General features: G+C 37.8%; 1 protein-coding gene across 2 annotated transcripts in view; it reads right to left on the reverse strand.

Moving 5' to 3' along the window:
- Nucleotides 1–2,960: 2,960 nt before the first annotated feature.
- Nucleotides 2,961–19,552, reverse strand: part of LATS1 (large tumor suppressor kinase 1) — a 36,327-nt gene continuing 19,735 nt past the window's right edge. For both annotated transcript variants that reach the window (XM_058534250.1, XM_058534251.1), the window contains 5 exons: nt 16,319–17,832; nt 13,722–14,304; nt 11,066–11,248; nt 10,754–10,860; nt 2,961–3,472 (listed from right to left, as the gene is read on the reverse strand). In XM_058534250.1, coding sequence (XP_058390233.1) covers nt 2,963–3,472; nt 10,754–10,860; nt 11,066–11,248; nt 13,722–14,304; nt 16,319–17,832 — 2,897 coding nt within the window. In that variant the 3' untranslated portion in view covers nt 2,961–2,962. The remainder of the gene's footprint in view (nt 3,473–10,753; nt 10,861–11,065; nt 11,249–13,721; nt 14,305–16,318; nt 17,833–19,552) is intronic.

Genomic DNA, 19,552 nt, shown 5'->3' on the forward strand with positions numbered 1-19,552 from the left:
GTTTATTAAAGAAAAATTTCTAAAGTACCTTAGGTAACAGCAGCAGCAATATCTAAAAATCCTCCCACTGTATTCTCTAATTTCTAACATATTATTAAGTCAGAATAAAACATTTCCACTCACAGTTTTGCACTTTGCAACAGCAGAAGGTAATAACTTTTTCAAAAAGTCAATCTCAAAGTGACTTCTTAGTCATACATTCTAGTTTCTATTACAAATAAGGTAGAAAAGATACAGCAACAGGGCCTGCCTTAGGACGTCACTGGACAATACATAACAGTATCTACAATTACATAATTATAGAGCACATTTTATAAATACTATTGATATGCATAAAGAGGGGTAAGTATAACAAAGACAGCAAGTTTTTTAATGAATGGGAAAATTATTTTTAAAACAAAACATGTATAACCAATGTTTTCACTCCACTTCAGTTGAGCGCATATAGATTCTGAGGTTGTGCTCATCTTTTTGGTCAGGAAGCACCAGGTTCTACACTGGAGGAACTGGATATAGTTTGGGAATAAGACAGCTAGTAAGTATAGCCAAACTATTAAAACTGCAGATAGGAAAGACTTCTACACTGCTTCAAATAAACATAAACAACTTATAGTATCAGAGGAAATTTAAAAGAATACAAAATTTGTAGTCTCCTACGTTTGAGGAACAAGGGCAACACAGATTTTGTGGGGAGGGAGGGAAAGGAGACAGCACCTCAGTTTTCCTACAACATAAATGTAACAAAGTTGGTTTTGGACTGTATTGCACCATAGTCCAGAAGTAAAACAACTAAATGGAAATTTAAATAAATCTGAGAACGCCTGAAGAGTAAGGGGATAGCTTAAAATTTTGAGTGCTAAGCTAAAAATTCTTGAACTAATTTGTTTTGCATAGAATTTTATAGGACTAATCAAATGTTCCATGAGCTGAAAACTGCCATCTCATGACAGTGCATTTTCTTACAATTCCGATTAGAAGTCCTCCAGAAATGTTTCTGTATCAAGCCTGTTAGGAGCCAAACATATATTTCAGTGCCCTCAACAGGCTCAAAACGTTTCGTGCTGTACCAGCAAGAGAGAGGCATTCGCAGGGGTATCTTACCACACGGTACAGACTTTGCATCACAAATTCTGTCTTTACACAAGATGTGCTAATCTGAGTACTAATCAGTAAATTTCAAGCAAAGTTCTTAGTTTAACATATCAGTGTTTTTATAGGACAGAGGTCCTTAAGCAAGAGTTTGTGACAGGTTTCAACACGTCCAGAATCCCTAAAACTGCATACAACAAATTTATGTGTATGTGTTGATGTGCATTTTTCTAGGAAGAGAATCCACAGCTTTCATCAGACTCTCAAAAGGACCAATGACCCCAGAAACCCCATCACACAGTGGGTTACGCAGTAGTTTATAAGCTGAGCTCTGAGAGGGCCACCTGGAGAAGGGTGGAAAATGTGAGCTAATCTTCTTTGCCCTCCCCAATTCAACTGAAACAGCGTTGCCTTTACTTTTACTTATATATATGATTTCCATTAGCTTTTATGTGAAGAAAGCTAGAAGTCTGAAAATCATTAAAATTATGTCTCTTACCCATAAATAGTAAGTTTGGATAGAACAATTCCTTATCAGTGGAGCTTAAGAAAAGGAAATAAAATATCAATTTAACTAATGTCAGAATACAGTCCTTTTCCCCTTCCTAAAAGATAAGCTAAATGTATTTTGGTATGAAACCACGAGTTTTCCTTAAAATCTAAGCATTATATATAATAGGCATGCTGAAAAACATATTATTTAACCTTATATGAGTTGGGAGGATTTGGATTTTCTACTAAGACCACTATGTAACTTTTCCTAATTACTAATGGCCACCTTAATTAAGAGTTAAATAATAATTAATTTTTTCACCCATTAATCTGCCCAGAGGTAAAATATTGCCAAACAGCCAGATTTCCCTTTGCCAGTTACAATCCGTGTATGCAGCACTGTTCTGCAAGAGAAAATCTATAACATTACTGATATCAAAACTGTCACTACGTAGAAAAAGTACTTTTCTACTGAGTATCCACAAATAATTTCTAATCCAAATTTCATATGAAACTGAAAATAATCTCTGCAAGGATAGTGGAAAATTTCTTTTAATTTCGAAGTAAAGTTTGAAAGATCTTAGCTTTTAGTATTGAAAATTTTGATTTATGGCAGTTGTGTTCCCTTTTAAAACTGGAAGCAGCCTTAAAAATATCAAGATGAAAAGAAAAATGGTAGTGCTTTACTTCTTTTAAAGCCAGTAATTCTTGAGAAATAAATGCTAGAAGGTTAAATATTCCACAGAAGGAAAAAAAAGATAAGCTGTGTTATTCTTCCTTCTGATGAACATACTGATTCAACTCTGTAGTTCTCAGTTCCAGGATGTGAATTATACAGATTATCATTAACCTAGGAACACTCACGATCGGGATGGCTTAATTTCTATAGCTTATTCTGTACCAAAAACAAGGTTATGAGGGGAAAAAAAGGAGCTCTGTAAATGTGGGGTATATTTCATATTTGGTTAAAGCAAGATAAAACTAAAACTGTCTTTCAAAACCATTTCAAAAACTCTTGTCTTTTAAAATTATTTAGCGTATGTACAAATAGATACCAGGCTTCACCTTTTAAACAAAGCACTGTTTTTTAAGTACTTTAAGTACCGAGAACTGATTATAATATTCAGTTCATAATTTACTTTCTTTATAACAATTTTTTTCTAAATTACTGATTAAAAAAGCTGGAATAAATTAACATTTTTAAAGGATTTCCCATAATTTAGGAACATAAAATATTGTACACAGAGCACACATACATAGCTCTGTAACATCTGCATAATTTTACTCTCAAAAAAACACAAAAAACCCTGTGTTTCAGGCCTTTTTGCAAATCCTCATTACAATTATTTCCTAGCGTCTTAAACATAAACTAGATCGCGTCTTAAACATAAACTAGATCACGATTTTTGATCTCTGAGCCTGTGTGCTGATCATCTTCATCTGACTGTTGCTCTGAACCTTGTGAATTAATATATTCATATTCAATAGGCTTTGGATAATTATATGGGTAGCCATTGTCATCAAAAAACCTCCGAAAGGTAAATTCATAGAAAGCATGTTCAGGGTGCTTTCCATTTTTATACCATCCGTTGAGAGTGTCATTTACATTTTCTTCCTCATTATCATCACTCCATAACTTATCAGGATCAACAGGATCAAAATTTGATGTATCTGTTGGGTGTGTGATTTTAGGAATGTATGAAGCAGACTGTTGTCTCAGGTCACTGGAGAAATCAATTGTTTTAAAAAATGGATGAGCTTTTATTTCATCAGCACCATTCTTGCCTAAGCGGTCTTCTGGTCCTCGGCAAAGTTTAATAATAAGATCAGAGGCTTCAGGACTCAGTTTAGCTTGCGGTGGAATGTGAAGAGACGTTTGCCAATTGATAACCTTTAAAGAAGATATTTAAAAATCAGGAGGGAAGAGATAAATAAGAAAAACAAAAAATTTTCCCCAAGTTTTATACCAATAAGTTTTACTGGATTAACAACTGCACAGTTTTCGCCTTCCTTACCTTTAATAAGGAATCATTGGTGGGAAATAACTTTTCCTCCCATCCCCTCCTCTCTCGGTGACTTAAGCTCATATTACAAGACTCACAGTAAGTTTTAGCTCCCCTGTCAAGCTCTTCTACTTACGGTAGAAATGACTATTTCTACTGTGCCTCCCCTGTTCTATATATTTACTTGTATCATAACATCTCTAATACTCTGTGGTACCTATTTATGTCTGTGTCCTTCTACTACAGTGTAAAATGCTTCGCAAATTGCCTGGCATATAATTAATAGATGTTCAATAAATGTTTATTCTGGCTTTGAATACACCAGAATGAGGGAGGGAGGGAGAAGGAAGGGAGAGAAAGTAGAGAAGGAAGAAGGGAAGGAAGGTAGTAGGTAGTCAATAAATATTTGTTAAATAAGTGAATAAATGAACCCCATTCTTCCTTATTCATATAGGAGCTTATCAGCTACTGCAGAGGGAAGAAAAATAAACCCCCTCCTCTAGTGTCTGTTCATCTTACAGTCTTCTCCTGGGTTAGAGAAAGGAGATGCCTCAACTAATAATAAAATATTTCTTTGAATTCTTTTTGGAAAAAAATCATGATACGGTAGTAGTTATTTATGCCTGGTTCTATCATCTGTTTCAGACAGGGGAAATGAAAATATACAGTCAACTGGACAGGTTCTTTACTTTCAAGTTACATTCAGGATTTTTTAATTTAAAGTAAAAATAAAAATAAAAGACTAGGTTTAGCGAAAAAAAAAAGATTCAGTTAATTCAAAGATGAGTCAACAAAAATTAATGTAAACTAAAGCACATAAAGAAAAAAATGTAATAAAAAAAGAATAGAGCACAAGAGACATGTAGGACAAGATCAAATGTGTAGCGTGTGAGGGCCGGCCCCGTGGCTTAGCCATTAAGCGCATGCGCTCCACTGCTGGCGGTCCAGGTTCGGATCCCGGGCGCACACCGACGCACTGCTTCTACGGCCATGCTGAGGCCGCGTCCCACATACAGCAACTAGAGGGATGTGCAGCTATGACATACAACTATCTACTGGGGCTTTGGGGGAAAAATAAATAAATAAAATTATAAAAAAAAAAAAACGTGTAGCGTGTGTATACTAGTTAGAGTCCCAGGAAGAGAGGAGGAAGCAGAAGAAATCTTTGAGGAGGTTAATCACAGGGGATTTTCCAAAACCAATGAAAGTCGTCAACCTACAATTCAAGAAGCTTTGTGAACCTCAATCAAGATAAACACAAAGAAGACTACACACAGGCACAAAACATGGTGAAACTGCAGAAAACCAAGGTTAAAGAGAAAAAAATTCTAAAAGCAGCCAGAGAGAGAGGTTCCAGTTCTGAGTGAGATGTAATAGGTACACTCTACCCTGTCTTTCCCACTGAATGCAGCAACACAACCTGGACAGAATGCAGCTACTTGAGGACCCTGGAAAGTACACAGTAACAGGCAGACTGGGGAAGAAGATGAGAATTGGAAGTACCAAGGACTTGGTGGTGAACTGACCATTTTTTCCCTCTAGTATCCACTGGCTTAGACTCCAGTAGCCCAAACCCGAAGAGGGACAGCACAGACAGACTGAGCTCCAAGAAAAGCCTCTCTAGCTGACGCTCAGGGAGCAGGACAGGGGCTTCCTGTCCACAACAGAGGTGCGATAGGGCCACCTAAAGTCTCTGAGAGAGGGGACCCTTCCTCTGCAACTGGAAATCAAATCATATAGCATGTGGTCTCAGAAGGATGGATCAAATCCCTGTTGCATTTTTGCTCTCTCTGTGCTCTCACTGCCTTGTCCTGGATGCAGGCAGTCATGAGACACGTGTGGCAGAGTAGGGTGAATAAAGCCTCATTTTCTGGTCAAATAACTGAAAAGGGGAACCAGAGGGAACTGGAAAGTACAAGGGACATGGCAGAGAAAAAGGAGATCGGGAAATTGACCCCATAAAGTTGTTTACAAACTGCTGGGCCACCTCCAGACTGTACCTGTGTGGATCTAATCCTAAAGAGCACATCAAAGACTCAGAATTGAACTAAGGAGCAGACCACAGCCCAGGGAGAGATATGCCTAGCAATGTGAAGACTCTGATCATGAAACTGACACTGAAGTCCCAAGCCACAAAAGGCTGGCTGGAACTTGTGGCTTGAACCAAGCCAGGTCTAATGCCTGCCAAAACAATGTCAAATTCTTCTTCAACAGGACCCAGAGTCTCATAACAATGTTGAAAATGTCCAGGATACAATCCAAAATTACTTGGCATACAAAGAACCATGAAAATTTCAACCCACACAGGAAAAGAGTCAACAGACATCAGTGTTGAGAGGCTCCAGGTGTCAGAATTATCCGACAAAGACTTTAAAGCAGCCATTATAAAACTCCAAATAAGGATGAATACTCTTGAAATGAAAGACAAAGTCTCAGCAAAGAAACTGAAGATGTGAGGAGGTACCAAATGGAAATTTAGAACTGAAAAACACTATAACCAAAATAAAATACCAATGGATGGGCTGAATAGCAGAATGGAGAGGTCAGAGGAAAAAATTAGTGAACTTAAAGATATACTGATAGAAATTATGCAATCTGAACAGAGAAAAAAGAGTTTAAAAATATGAGAACCTCAGGCCGGCCCTGTGGCTTAGCGGTTAAGTGCGTGCGCTCTGCTACTGGCGGCCTGGGTTGGGATCCCGGGCGCGCACCGACGCACCGCTTCTCCGGCCATGCTGAGGCCGCGTCCCACATACAGCAACTAGAAGGATGTGCAATTACGATATACAACTATCTACTGGGGCTTTGGGGAAAAAAAGGAGGAGGATTGGCAATAGATGTTAGCTCAGAGCCGGTCTTCCTCAGCAAAAAGAGGAAGATTAGCATGGATGTTAGCTCAGGGCTGATCTTTCTCACCAAAAAAAAAAAAAAAAAAAAATGAGAACCTCAGTAATCTGTGGAACTATAGCAAAAGGTCTAACACTGGTGTCATTGGAGTTCCAAGAGAAACAAGTGTGTGGTGGCAGAAAAAAATATTTGAAGAAATGATGGCTGAAAACTCCGCAAATTTGACGAAAGACAAACCAATAAATTCAAGATGCTCAGTGAGCACCCAACAGGATAAGCCCTAAGAAATCCATGCCCAGACATAACCTAATTACCACGCTGAAAGCTAAAAGAAGTCTTGAAAGCTGCCAGTGAGAAATGATGCATTACTTGAGGAACAAGGATTTGAATGACTATAGATTTCTCATCAGAAACTGTGGAGGACAGGGGGCGGGCACTGTAAATTGCTGCAAGAACTGAAACCCAGAGCTCCATACTAAACGACCATAGCCTGTGGAAAGTGAAACAAAGCATTTTCAGATGAAGGAGAACTAAGAGAATCTCTTGTCAGCAAACCTGCTCTAAAATATCTGCTAAAGGAAGTGCTTCAGACAGAAGGGATGTGATACAGAAGGAATCTGAGAACATGAGGAATGCAGGAAGAGCAAGGAAAACGCTAAATATCTGGGTAAATATAAATGACTGTTCTTCTCATCTTGAGTTCTTTAAAATAAGTTGATGGTTGAAAACAAAAGTTGTAACGTTGTTGGGTGAGGTTTTAAATGTATGTAGATGTAATGTATAAAAGAACTAAGACACAAGGGTAGAAAATAAAGGGAGCTATACGGTAATAAGGTTCTACACTGAACTTGAAGTGGTAAAATATTATTTCTAAGTAGTGAAAACTTAGTAAGTATTTTGTAATCCCTAGAGCAACCTCTAACAAAACTATATAAAAGAGCTAATAGTCAAAAACACAGTAGAGGGAGAGCTCATGGAAAATGGTGAATAGGAAGCTTCAGGGGTCAGTGCCTCCACAAAAACAACCATTACGCTGGACAAAAAAAACTATCAGAATCAACTATTTGAAAACTCTGGAAACTGATCAGATACTTACAGCAACCAGGGAAGTGCTTCAAGAAGGGAGAGGCTGCTAAAATTTGGTAAGAACCAACTACCATTCACTATTCCTCAGCCCCACTGTGCTTATGGAGAGGGCAGCCCACCTTCCTGGGGCAGCTGGCTGGTACCAGGGTGAGCAGTAAGGACTCTGCCTTCCAAAAACTTGGGGATGTGCTTTTTCTGTTGGTCTTGGTGATTACCTTGAGGGACCAGCCCAGATACCTGCCTTTCTTTTGACCCCCTCAGGAAGATTTAAAGAGACAGACATGCTTTTCTTTTTTGATCCAGACATTTAAGGAAATCTCTTATCAGATGACAGACTTGGGCTATTTTTCTTACTGTTGAGTTTTGAGAGTTCTTTATATAGTCTAGATACAAGCCCTTGGTTGGATATGTGATCTGCAAATATTTTCTCCCAAGCTGTAGCTTGTCTTTTTATTGTCTTGACTGTGTCTTTGACAGACTGAAAGTTTTTAATTTTGATGAAGTCCAATTTCTTTCATAGACCATAATTTTGGTGTCATTTCTAAGAACTCTTCACCCAACCCCAGGTCATAAAGATCGTCTCCTATGTTTTCTTCTAAAAGTATTATAGCTTTATGTTTTATCTCTAGATCTATGATCCACTTTGAGTTGATCTTTATGTAAGGTCTAAGTTTTATCTTGAGGTTCAGTATTTTTTGTATATCGCTGACCAATTTTTCCAACACCATTTGTTGAGATACTGTCCTCTCTCCGTTTGCACCTCTGTCAAAGAGCAAACGGCCATATTTGTGTGGTCCTACTTCTCCATTCTCTATCCTGTTCCACTGATCTATGTGTGTATCCTTTTACAAATATCACACTGTCTGGGTTACTGTAACTTCATAGTAAGTCTTCAAATCAAGCAGTTAATTTCTCTTTGCTTTTAAAAAATTGTTTTCGTTATTCCAGTTTCTTTGTCCACCCAAACAAATTTTAGAATTGGCTGATCTATATCTATAAACATTCCTTCTGGGAATTTTTATTGGAATTGAGTTAAATCTACAGATTAATTTGGATGGAACTAATAGCTTTACTATGTTGAGTCTCCCAATCCATCAACACATAATGTGTCTCCATTTATGGATCTTGCTCGACTTTCGATGGGGTTACGTCCTGATAAACTCATTGTAAGTTGGATATATCCTAAGTCAAAAATGCATTTAGTACACCTAATCTACACCTAGCCTACCTTAAATGTGCTCAGGACACTTACGTTAGCCTACAGTTGGGCAAAATCATCTAATACAAAGCCTATTTTATAATTAAGTGTTGAATAGCTCATGTAATTTATTGAATACCGTACTGAAAGTGAAAAACAGAATGGCTGTGTCGGTACAGAATGGCTGTTAAGTGTATCAGTTGTTTACCATCATGATCACGTGGCTGACTGGGGGGAGCTGTGGCTGCTGCCGCTGCCCAGCATCACAAGAGAGGATTGTACCACATATCTCTAGCCTAGAAAAAGATCAAAATTCAAAATTCCAAGTATGGTTTCTACTGAATGTGTATTGCTTTTGCACCACTGTAAAGTTGAAAAATCTTAAGTTGAACTATCATAAGTTGGGGACCGTCTGTATTAAGATCTTCCTTCATTTCTTTCATCAGAGTTTGTAGTTTTCAGCATACAGATCTTGTTCGTGTTCTATCAGATTTGTATCTATTTCATTTTTGGGAAGCTATTGTAAACAGTATTGTTTTTAAATTTCAGTTTCCAGTTGTTCATTGCTTGAATATAGAAATATAATAGATTTTTATATATTACCCTTATATCCTACAACCTTGCTAAACATATTAGTTCCGTGGGTTTTCTCATAGATTCCCTGGGATTTTCTATATAGAAAATTAGGTCACTTGTGAATAGGGGAAGTTTTTATTTCTTATCTGTATGCCTTTTATTTCTTTTTGTTGCTGTATTACACAGACTAAGACTTCCAGAACTTTGTTGAATAAGACTGGTGAGAATAGACATCCTTGCCTGTTCTTGATCTTAGGGAGAAAGCATTCAATTTTTCACACACACAAATATATATGTATTTATATATATTTTACATATGTTATATGTATGTTATATATATATATTAAAATAAAGGAGAAATAAAGAAACTTTCAGACAAACAAATCTGACACAAACCTGAGGGAATGCATTACCAGGAAACTTGTACTAAAAGAAATTCTAAGGGGAAGTTTTTTGTTTTTTTTTTTTTGTGAGGAAGATCAGCCCTGAGCTAACATCCGTGCTAATCCTCCTCTTTTTGCTGAGGAAGACTGGCTCTGAGCTAACATCTATTGCCAATCCTCCGCCTTTTTCCTCCCCAAAGCCCCAGTAGATAGTTGTGTGTCATAGTTGCACATCCTTCTAGTTGCTGTATGTGGGACGTGGCCTGAGCATGGCTGGAGAAGCAGTGCGTCAGTGCGCGCCCGGGATCCGAACCTCGGCTGCCAGTAGCGGAGCGCGTGCACTTAACTGCCAAGCCACGGGGCCGGCCCCTCTAAGGGAAAGTTTTAAATGTAATATATTAAATGCAATGACAGAAGTAGTTACAACTTGTGGGGGAGCATCGTAGAAGAGATGATAGCTCAAGATACTCTCAAACGATGTTTAAGAATGATCAGGAGTTAACCAGGCTTCCAAAAGGGGGGAGAGTGTTGTAGAAGATGGGAGAGAAGGAAGAAGGACATTCCAGACAGAGGGAATGGTATGAACAGAGGATAAACCTGGACTTTAACCCACAGACAAGGGAACCAGTAAAGGGTTTTTAATGGACAGTTTATGGTCAAAATTGTGGGCAGCTTGGACAGTTTATGGTCAAAATTGTGGGCAGCTTCTCATTTAAGTGCCAGGGGTAATTTCAAGTGGAGATATAGATATCTGTTAGTTGTCTGAAGCTAGAATGTGCATGGAAGGAAACAAAGCCAGTGGGTAACAAAGAGTGAACTGGAATAAATCTTCAAAAGGTACTAAAGAATTCTATGAGAATGAAATATGAGTATAGTGTAGGAGTGAGGGAGGATCTAAGAGTATGGTGACAGTGGGATGATAGAGATTTAGAGTTCATGCATGGAATTTCAGTGGGTTCCTATATCCTTACAAGTTCATTCCTTAATTCTAGATTAAGATGCTCTAAGTAAAGGACTGATAAAGGTCTACGGTATAGGGATTTTGTGATAATTCTTTTGGTATAGATTCTATATCTTACCTTCATTTGTGTTTCTAATGGTGTTTGTGCCAGGAAAGGAGGTTGTCCCACCAGCATTTCAAAAAGAATTACACCAACACTCCACCAATCACATAACTGTGTATAACCTAAAATAAGATACCAAAGTTAGTTATTCATAAGCACTTTTTAAAAAGTGCTCACAAGTAGTACAATCAAAATTAATATGAAATCACCAATTTATACTGTAAAATTAATACTTTTATTAGAAACCTGAAAAATAAGCCATATTCTAATGTAAGCTTCAGCTGGTCTCAAGTCCTATTGAGATTATTTATGAAACAAATGTTTTACCTGTTCGTAACAACACTTCAGGTGCAATATAATTGGGAGTCCCGACCAAAGAATGTGCTAGACATCGCTGGTGCTGGCGTGCAGCTCTCCGCTCTAGTGGCTTCAGTCTATCTCCACATCGACAGTTAGAGGGGTCACCCCATTCATTACTGAAATCCATGCTATCTTGCCGTGGATGGTCACCTGTATAGTTTAAAATGAAAAAAGCCACAAGAACAAGAGTAAACCTAAAGTCTGTTTAATCTTTTGACACCATGGTTTAGAGTTCACATTCTCCCCTTGTGACAAGCTAAGACATAACATATGCCAAATCACTTGATGGTGTTTATTACTGACTAGAGCCTGTACTCTGAGATATCAATAGGACGAATTTTACACTAAGAAAAATCAGCCCAAGATTCAGTAATTTACTCAATGTTAAATGATGACAATAAAAGTCATGAGTAGGAAAGATTAGAGTTTGTTATTCAGACTGCTCCCCATTACTACTCTGGACAAAGGTTCATTCATTCAACAAGTGACAACGATAAATAAGAAAGACAGGGTTCTTCTCTCAGGCAGCTTCTCTGTAGGGGAGAAACACAACAAACAAACACATACATGAGAAACAGTGATGCATCCCATACAGAGAATCAACATAGGGTGATATGACAGACGTGCTAGGGTGGCTCGGGAAGATGAACTGAGGTGACATATGTAAAAAACAAGAGGGACTCAACGATTTGAAAACCAGGGCAAGGCATTCTACACAGAAACAACAGTAACAGAGAGCAGATAAGTGTGGTTAAAAAGAGGAGAATGGTAGGAAATTTTTATTTTATATAAAATAAAATTTTATATAAAATTTATTTTTTTAATAAATCATAATAAAAATATTTTTAATTTAATGGTAGGGTAGCCAGTGCCCATGGGTTTTGTAAGCAAAAGAAATGGTTTGCCTTTTCCCTCTAAGTACAGTGCGAAGATACTGGAGAGTTTAAAGCAAGAGAATGACAAGATCTGATTTATATTTAAAAAAGAACACTGCTGTGTAGAGAATAGATTTTAGGGAGGACAAGAATGAAGAGAGACCAGTTAAGAGGCTATTCTAGTTCAGCTTGGACTATGACAGTAATAACGGAGATGGAAAAAAGTGAACAGATTCAGGATATATTTAGTGGTGGAGTAAGCAGAACTTACTGATGGATTAGATGAGGGGAGGTGGGAAAAAAAGAATCAAGGATAACTAGGTGGGTAGTGGTGGTACAATTTACTAAAATGGGGAAAACTGGAAGGGGAACAAATATGGAGGGGGAGAAATTAAGAGTTATTTACTGGCAATGTTGAGTTTTAAAGGCCTATTAGAAATCCATGTGAAAGGGAGAGGCCATTTCTGGAGAGAAAGATTTGGAAGTCACTGATATAGAGATGGTATTTAAAGCCATGACTGGATGAAAGCACCTAGAAAAATATATCTGAAATTAACCTAATTGTAATAATCCTATGCGTCGTTTGATTAAAATAAAATTTCTACCCTCTGGTGAAGATTTTCAATCAGAAGACTGGAACAGAGCTAAGATTCATATTTTAGGAAGAGCCCCAAGTAATTCAGGTGAATCTGGGGAGATATTAAATTACATTAAACTGAACACTGAAGTAGGTTCAGGTGTCTCAGATGTATCCACTTACTGTCAGTCTGCCTGTGTTCACACAAGCACAGGAGGCTAATGCACTTCAGAGGATTGCTGTGAGCATTCAATCAGAATATATGTCAAGCACCTAGTTATAGTAAGTATTCAACGAATGTTAGATCGACTTACACTTCCATCAGCGCCTGAAAGGGATCCTGGTGAGGCAGTGTGGTGTAGTAGAAATAACATGGGCCCAGTAATCAGATACACCTGGGTTCAAAGCTTAGCCCTTACACTTGTTTTCTGTCTGACCCTGGGCAAGTTTCTTCATCTAACTAAGCCTCAGTTTCTTCATCCTGCCTCACAATGACGCTGTGAGGATTAAATAGAATCATGTACATAAAGTAGTTATGGTTAAATAAGTTGTGTAATAGTCATACAATGAAATCCTAAATAGCAGTGAAAATAAATGTTATATGCAATAACATAGATAAACCTCAAACACATAAAAGAAGTGAACATAGAAGAATACATACAGAATGATTATATTTAAATAAAGGTTCAAGAGTAGGCAAAATGAAATAGTATATTTTTTAGGAATATATACATATATGGTAAAAGTATAGAGAAATGTATAAAGAATTGATTACGAAGTTCTGAAATAATGGCTACCTCTGTGGAGGAAAGAAGGGCAAGTGATTGTTTTAGAGGCATTGAAAGTACTGATAATCTAGTTCTTAAGCTGAATGATGGGTATGCGGCTTCATTTAAAAATTATTTTTAAAATGTTATTTCTCTGACATATTTCAAATTAACAAAACGTAAGGAGGTTAACTCAAATGTTAGTGACATTTAGAAATAACCGAATCTAACACAATCTTTCATTTTATATGTCTCAGTGTCTAAAGGATTCACCACATTCATCCAACAGAGTCAGGACCCAACCCAGGACTCCTGGTTCCCATCCAGGGACAATACCATCTTATATTTTATTGTATTAATAAATCATATTAACATGTACAAATAAATTTTATGATTTTACTCACCACTCTGATAGTACTTAGAATCATGTGTCCATCTGAAGCCGGTGCAGAGGCCGAAGTCAGTCAATTTAATATGACCATCACGATCAATCAAAATGTTATCCGGTTTAATATCTCTATGAATAAAACCCATTTTATGAACACTTTCGACTGCACAGGTAAGTTCTGCTATGTAGAATCGTGCCAGATTTTCTGGAAAGATGCCCATTCTAATTAATAGACTCATCATATCACCCCCAGGAATATAGTCCATTACAAAGTACAAATGGTCCTTATCTTGGAATGAATAATACAGACGAACTACCCACTCATTGTCAGCTTCCGCCAGGATGTCTCTCTCCGCTTTAACATGAGCAACTTGGTTTCGAAGGAGAACATCTTTCTTTCGAAGAGTTTTTGTTGCATACAAAGCCTTAGTATCTACTTTTCTTGCTAGACATACTTCACCAAATGCTCCTATTCCTAGTGTCTTTATCTTCACAAACATAGACTTGTCCATTTTAGCCCTCTTAAGACGGATATAATTAGACTCTTTTTGGCACAGCATCTTTCTCATTTGATCCTGGGCATCTTGAGATAATCCAACCTAGACAAATAAACTAAATGTTAAATGAGGAATTATCTTCTATACTGACTATTAAGAAATAGCTTGAAAAAAAACCAGGCATATATTTAAAGGTTAAATGCATAATAATTTTTAATAAAGCATGTTAGAAATTTAGAATATATTTCATAGAAAATTAATTATCAAAAGTGCAGCTTCCCCAGGATAGTTAACAGGATATACAGGGTGAGTATATATATGCAGATGGTGCTGTGGAGAGCAAGAAGACAATACCAATGGTCAGCTGTCTGCTCCTCTCTAATGCACTCAAAAGAAATGTTCCCAGTGTGCAATAACCAAACATCTGTTAACATGCATCCTCATCTCTCTCTCCATGCATATTCATCCCAAATTACATGACTAGACTGCCTTCATTATATGCTTCTCTTTGTGGAATGCCTAGGCCTCAAATATTCTTCCTCTCATTTTATTCTTCATGAAAAGAAATTCTTCCACTCCAGGTTTCTTTATTCTAAAAAACTGATGTATTAGGAACAAAAGAATGTCTTTTCTAACCTAACCACTCATTAAGTCAGTCTTTCCTTTCATCCTTCTTAAGGCATTAGAGTAAGGGTAGGACTCATAGCCATCCCCAACACAAAATGCAAAGGGTTTCTCCGACCTGATTTAAGAGGGACAACTTGTTTGATTACAAGGTATCTTTAAGATATTTTGGAACATTTCAAAGAAGAGTCAGTGTGACTTACAAAGGTACCAAAACACGGATAAAAACAAAAACCAACTTCTAAGTAGACATGGAATACCTAGATTTAGAAAGGAACAGTTTATTTCTGGCTAGTTAATAAAGCACTAATTTAAAGTTTAAATAGAAAAGGAATTTGATTTGAAAAGTAGAGTCTAATTCTAGAAATGCAAGATTAATTAAAACATAGCAACCTCATGCTTCTGTTAGGATGCGCATTTGCATGCAAAATCTTTTAAGAAGGGTGGCATGCCAGACTTAGTATAGAACTGTTTCTCTTAAAATCTTACTTGCCTACACAGTAATGGAGGCTACAGAAGTCAGCAAAGCTTCCAACACCATAAAAGTTTAAATCAGCTATTAGTGAAAGTGAAGAGGAAAAAGGAAAAATAAACTAAGAAAATACATACAGACAGACTTTAGTAAGAAATCCTAAGAGCTAAAATATGGATGTCATAACAGATTATCATGGTATTTCTCATCTAACAAAATTCAGTTTATTACAGAAATAACAATATTGTGGAATCAGATATAGAAAAATAATTTTAAACAAATGGCTCTCAAGTTATGTGAGGAAGTTTTGTCACAAATTTAAGCCTCTTGGATTTTGAGTGATAGATGTACGATTAGGAGTGAAACCTTTGAACTGTAAACATATGACAAAAATAATGATGATGATAGTACCACCATAATATCCAGTGAAGAGATCTATATGGAATCACAACAGAGATTAATTTAAAGTGTATACTTATTCTGATCTCCTTTTTAGTAGAGTTTGATTTAATAATTTCAGCACATTTTTCCAGTATGTTTTAAAAATGAAACTAGAAGGGGAAATGACTGAAGGGAGATGTCTCTGACACTTTCTAATAAGACCAATGTGATTAAACCCACAAGCCCAAAAACTACGATAAGTAAAAATAAAAGTTTCATAAGTGTATCATGAGATGTGATCCAGATATTTCTAGCTTATTTTAAAATGTTTTAAAATAATGTGTAAAACCTAGAAGATAACCCTTGCTCTAATTTCCATATAAAGGGATTATGTACATCTAAACTGCACACTATAAATATTTTTCTTAATTTACGAGAACTTTATTACATAAAATTGAGTAATTCTTGAAATACTAAAATAAAATGCTACAATCAAAAGTACTCTAAAGTTTACTTTTAAATAATTGATAATATATTTAGCTGTACAAAGAAAGAAAAATATTGGACTACAATATTTTAAAATAAACACCAAGTCAATAGATGATCAAGTATAAAAACGGACATTTTAAAAGGCTTTACCCGCATCATTTCATTCTCTAATTGTTTTTTACGATGTAGACGTTGCTGATGAGATTTGAGTACATTTTCTACATGTTGCTCCATAAAGAATTTAAATGCCTGAGGAGAATAACTTTGAATACGAGATTCCCTTCGCTCTTCATCTTTCTTGTTTTTCCTCACGGTGATAGGTGAAGTTGTGATCTGTTTCTTTTCTTTATCCCCACTGTCAACATTTTCATAACTTTTTCCACTCTCATCTTCCTTGGGCAGGCCCGGCTGATCCTCCTTGCTGGATTTACTGACTGACTCATATGGAGGAACGGACGGGTTCTGGTGGAGCAGATGTTTTGGATAAGGTGGTGGTGGGCCTTGATAGTTTGGAGCTTCGGCAACAGGAGGCATAACAGTCATATTTGAAGGGGTCCCCTCAGAAAAAGGACTAGGTTGAACAGTTTGGATTGGTTGTGGTATCCAAGAAGGGTGCGTCGGTGCTAAAGCAGTCTGGAGCTCTGGTTTTAACACACGTATACTTTTCACAGGCTGTTGAATAGGAGCTGGTGTAATAGCAGTGACTGTTGTAGCTGAAGGCTGAGAATTAGCAGAATGACTTGTTCTATTTCCTAATGGGTTATTAAAAGAATTTGACCTCACTGGTATGTTAGGTTGCCAGGCAGGGATTTCATGCCCGCTGCTCGGGGACGACTGGGCTGGAGCAGAAGATGACTGAGGCCAAGTCGTTTGCAGTCCAGGTACATTAATGTTATAAAGTTCCATGTTATGACTGTTTCTGTTTGGCACCATCATAGACTGAGGAATATTTCCATTTGTATATGAGGAAGGAGCAGCAGATGCCCCTGTTTGTAAAGCAGAAGGGCTCTGTCCATTAGTTGGGGTCAGAGGATATGGAGGGGGTGGCTGCCGATTCACAGCTCCAGCAGGGACAACATTTTGGTGTATCATAAAATCAGTCTGACCACTACCATTCTGAATTCCAGGTCTCCCCGGTGGGAAGTTAAATTTGTTAGAACTCTGCATGATGATTGGTTGTCTGCCAACAGGAACAGAACCGATGCCTCTCTGTCCCTGATTAGGAGGGTTCATTGGGGACGTGTTAAGTGGTGGGGGAGGATACCCCTCCTGCCAGGTTCCAGGTGGAACAGGAGAGATTCGGGAGATGACGTATTCCATGTTCCCAGAATAGCGCTTTGTTTGAGAGTTTGGCTCCCATGAGGGGGGAGGTGGAGTGGTACCTCTTGGTGGGGGAGTCTGGCCTCTTGGTGGTGGTGGAGGAGTGACACTCCTGACTTGAGGAGGTGGTGGGGGGTTTACCCGCTGTCCGTTGCTAGGGTGAGCCTGAGCAAATGCTGTTACACCAGATCCTGACAAAGGTCTTCCGACATCCGTCTGTGAGCTGGGGCTCTCAGAACGATAGGCCACACTTTCTCCTAGTGGTGGGCCATGTCTCTGAGGAACTAGGGATTCTTTAGAGCCTTTCCAGCTTTGTTTGCGGTTAATTGATTGTTGCACACTCCCTATGTTCATAAAACAGAGAAAACAACACGTTTTTAATCTCTTATTTTTTAAAAACTTAGCTTGGAATTCTGACACTACTAAATGATAATTCTCTTTCAAGAATTATAAAAATCAAATTTTAGTAAGTGGTTTTATTTTACCTTTTAAAATTTTATTTCTGACTGGGTAATACATTCTCATAGCTCAAAATTCAAGAGGTACAAAAGGATACCCACCTCTGTCCCTTAGCCAACCCCTTCTTTGAAGGTAACTAATGTCATCAGTAAGATATTTTATGGATACATAAGTAGATAGTATACCTATCCTAGATATACTATTGTGCCTGGCTCTTTTAATATTAAAAAATGGAAGATTCTGGATCAGTATATAAAGTGTTTCCTCACTTTTAAAAAAATGTTAGGCCCGGCCCCGTGGCTTAGCTGTTAAGTGCGCGTGCTCCGCTGCTGGCGGCCCGGGGTTCAGATCCCGGGCCCGCACAGATGCACTGCTTCTCTGGCCATGCTGAGGCCGCGTCCCACATACAGCAACTAGAAGGATGTGCAACTATGACATACAACTATCTACTGGGGCTTTGGGGGAAAAAATAAATAAATAAAATTATAAATCCATGGTCCATCACTTCTTCCTTCCCTCTGTATTCCTTTCCTTCTCTCCTCATTTCTCTTCATTCATTAAATATTTATTGAGCATTTATACACCACGGACTGCCCTGAGCAATCCAAGTATGTTGGTGAACAAGATAACATCCTTGGCCCCAGGGACCTTACATTCTTGGGGGAGGAGACTGACAATAAACAAGTGAGTAAATAAACAAGGTAACATCCAGGTATGATAAATGCTATACTAAGGAAACATAAATGGTGTCCAACGTAGAGAGTAACAGGAGGATAGAACGGGATGAGATTCAGAGGTCAGAAAAGGCTTCACCAAGGAGATGACATATGATCTAAGACTGGGCAAAGGTCCTGAGGTGGGAGCTTGGTATTTTTCAAGAACAAAACAGAAGCCTAGTATGACTGAAGAAGCAGTAAATGAGGGGAAGAGTAGTACTACATGAAGTCTGAGAGTAGCGAAGCCATGGAGAGAAATTTGGAAGGGATGAGAAGCCACTAAAGACAAAAGAGGAATATGCTCTCATCAAGGATTTAAATTACCCTTTCAGCAATATTCTCAACTCCCTTTATCTCTCTATCTTATTTTGCACTTGTTCAGTAAAACTCCAGTCAAGGATGATTTTAGCTATCTACTTTTTTTCATGCCTGCTAGAAAAGGTGATGTAAGGAGCAGACCGATTCCACCATAGATTCATGATCAGCATCATCGAATGGCCTCAGCACTGCCAGGAAATGCTACTGCTTCTTTCGGTCTCTACTACTCTCACTAGTCTCCTCAACTGCCTACCCCATTCCTCAACCATCAAGCTTAGCTAACTTTCTACTTCAGAGGAAACTGAAGGCATCAGAAAGGAAGTCCCTTATCTTCCCTAATAACCTTCCCTAATAATCTTCCTGTTAGAGAAAATGGTTGTTTTTCTTCCTATGTAAGGCTGATAATCTCTCATCCTATGCTTTGGATCCTTTCTTCTCTTGGCTTCTCAGGAAGCTTACTTGATCCTTCTCTCTTGAATATTTAATTTCATCCTCTTAACTGGAGTCTTGCAATTATCTTTTAAACATGCTTAAGTCTTTCCTATTAAAAAAACAATAAGGCTATCCCTCC

Source organism: Diceros bicornis, chromosome 39, assembly GCF_020826845.1.
Source record: "Diceros bicornis minor isolate mBicDic1 chromosome 39, mDicBic1.mat.cur, whole genome shotgun sequence".
Classification (NCBI taxonomy): Eukaryota; Metazoa; Chordata; class Mammalia; order Perissodactyla; family Rhinocerotidae; genus Diceros; species Diceros bicornis.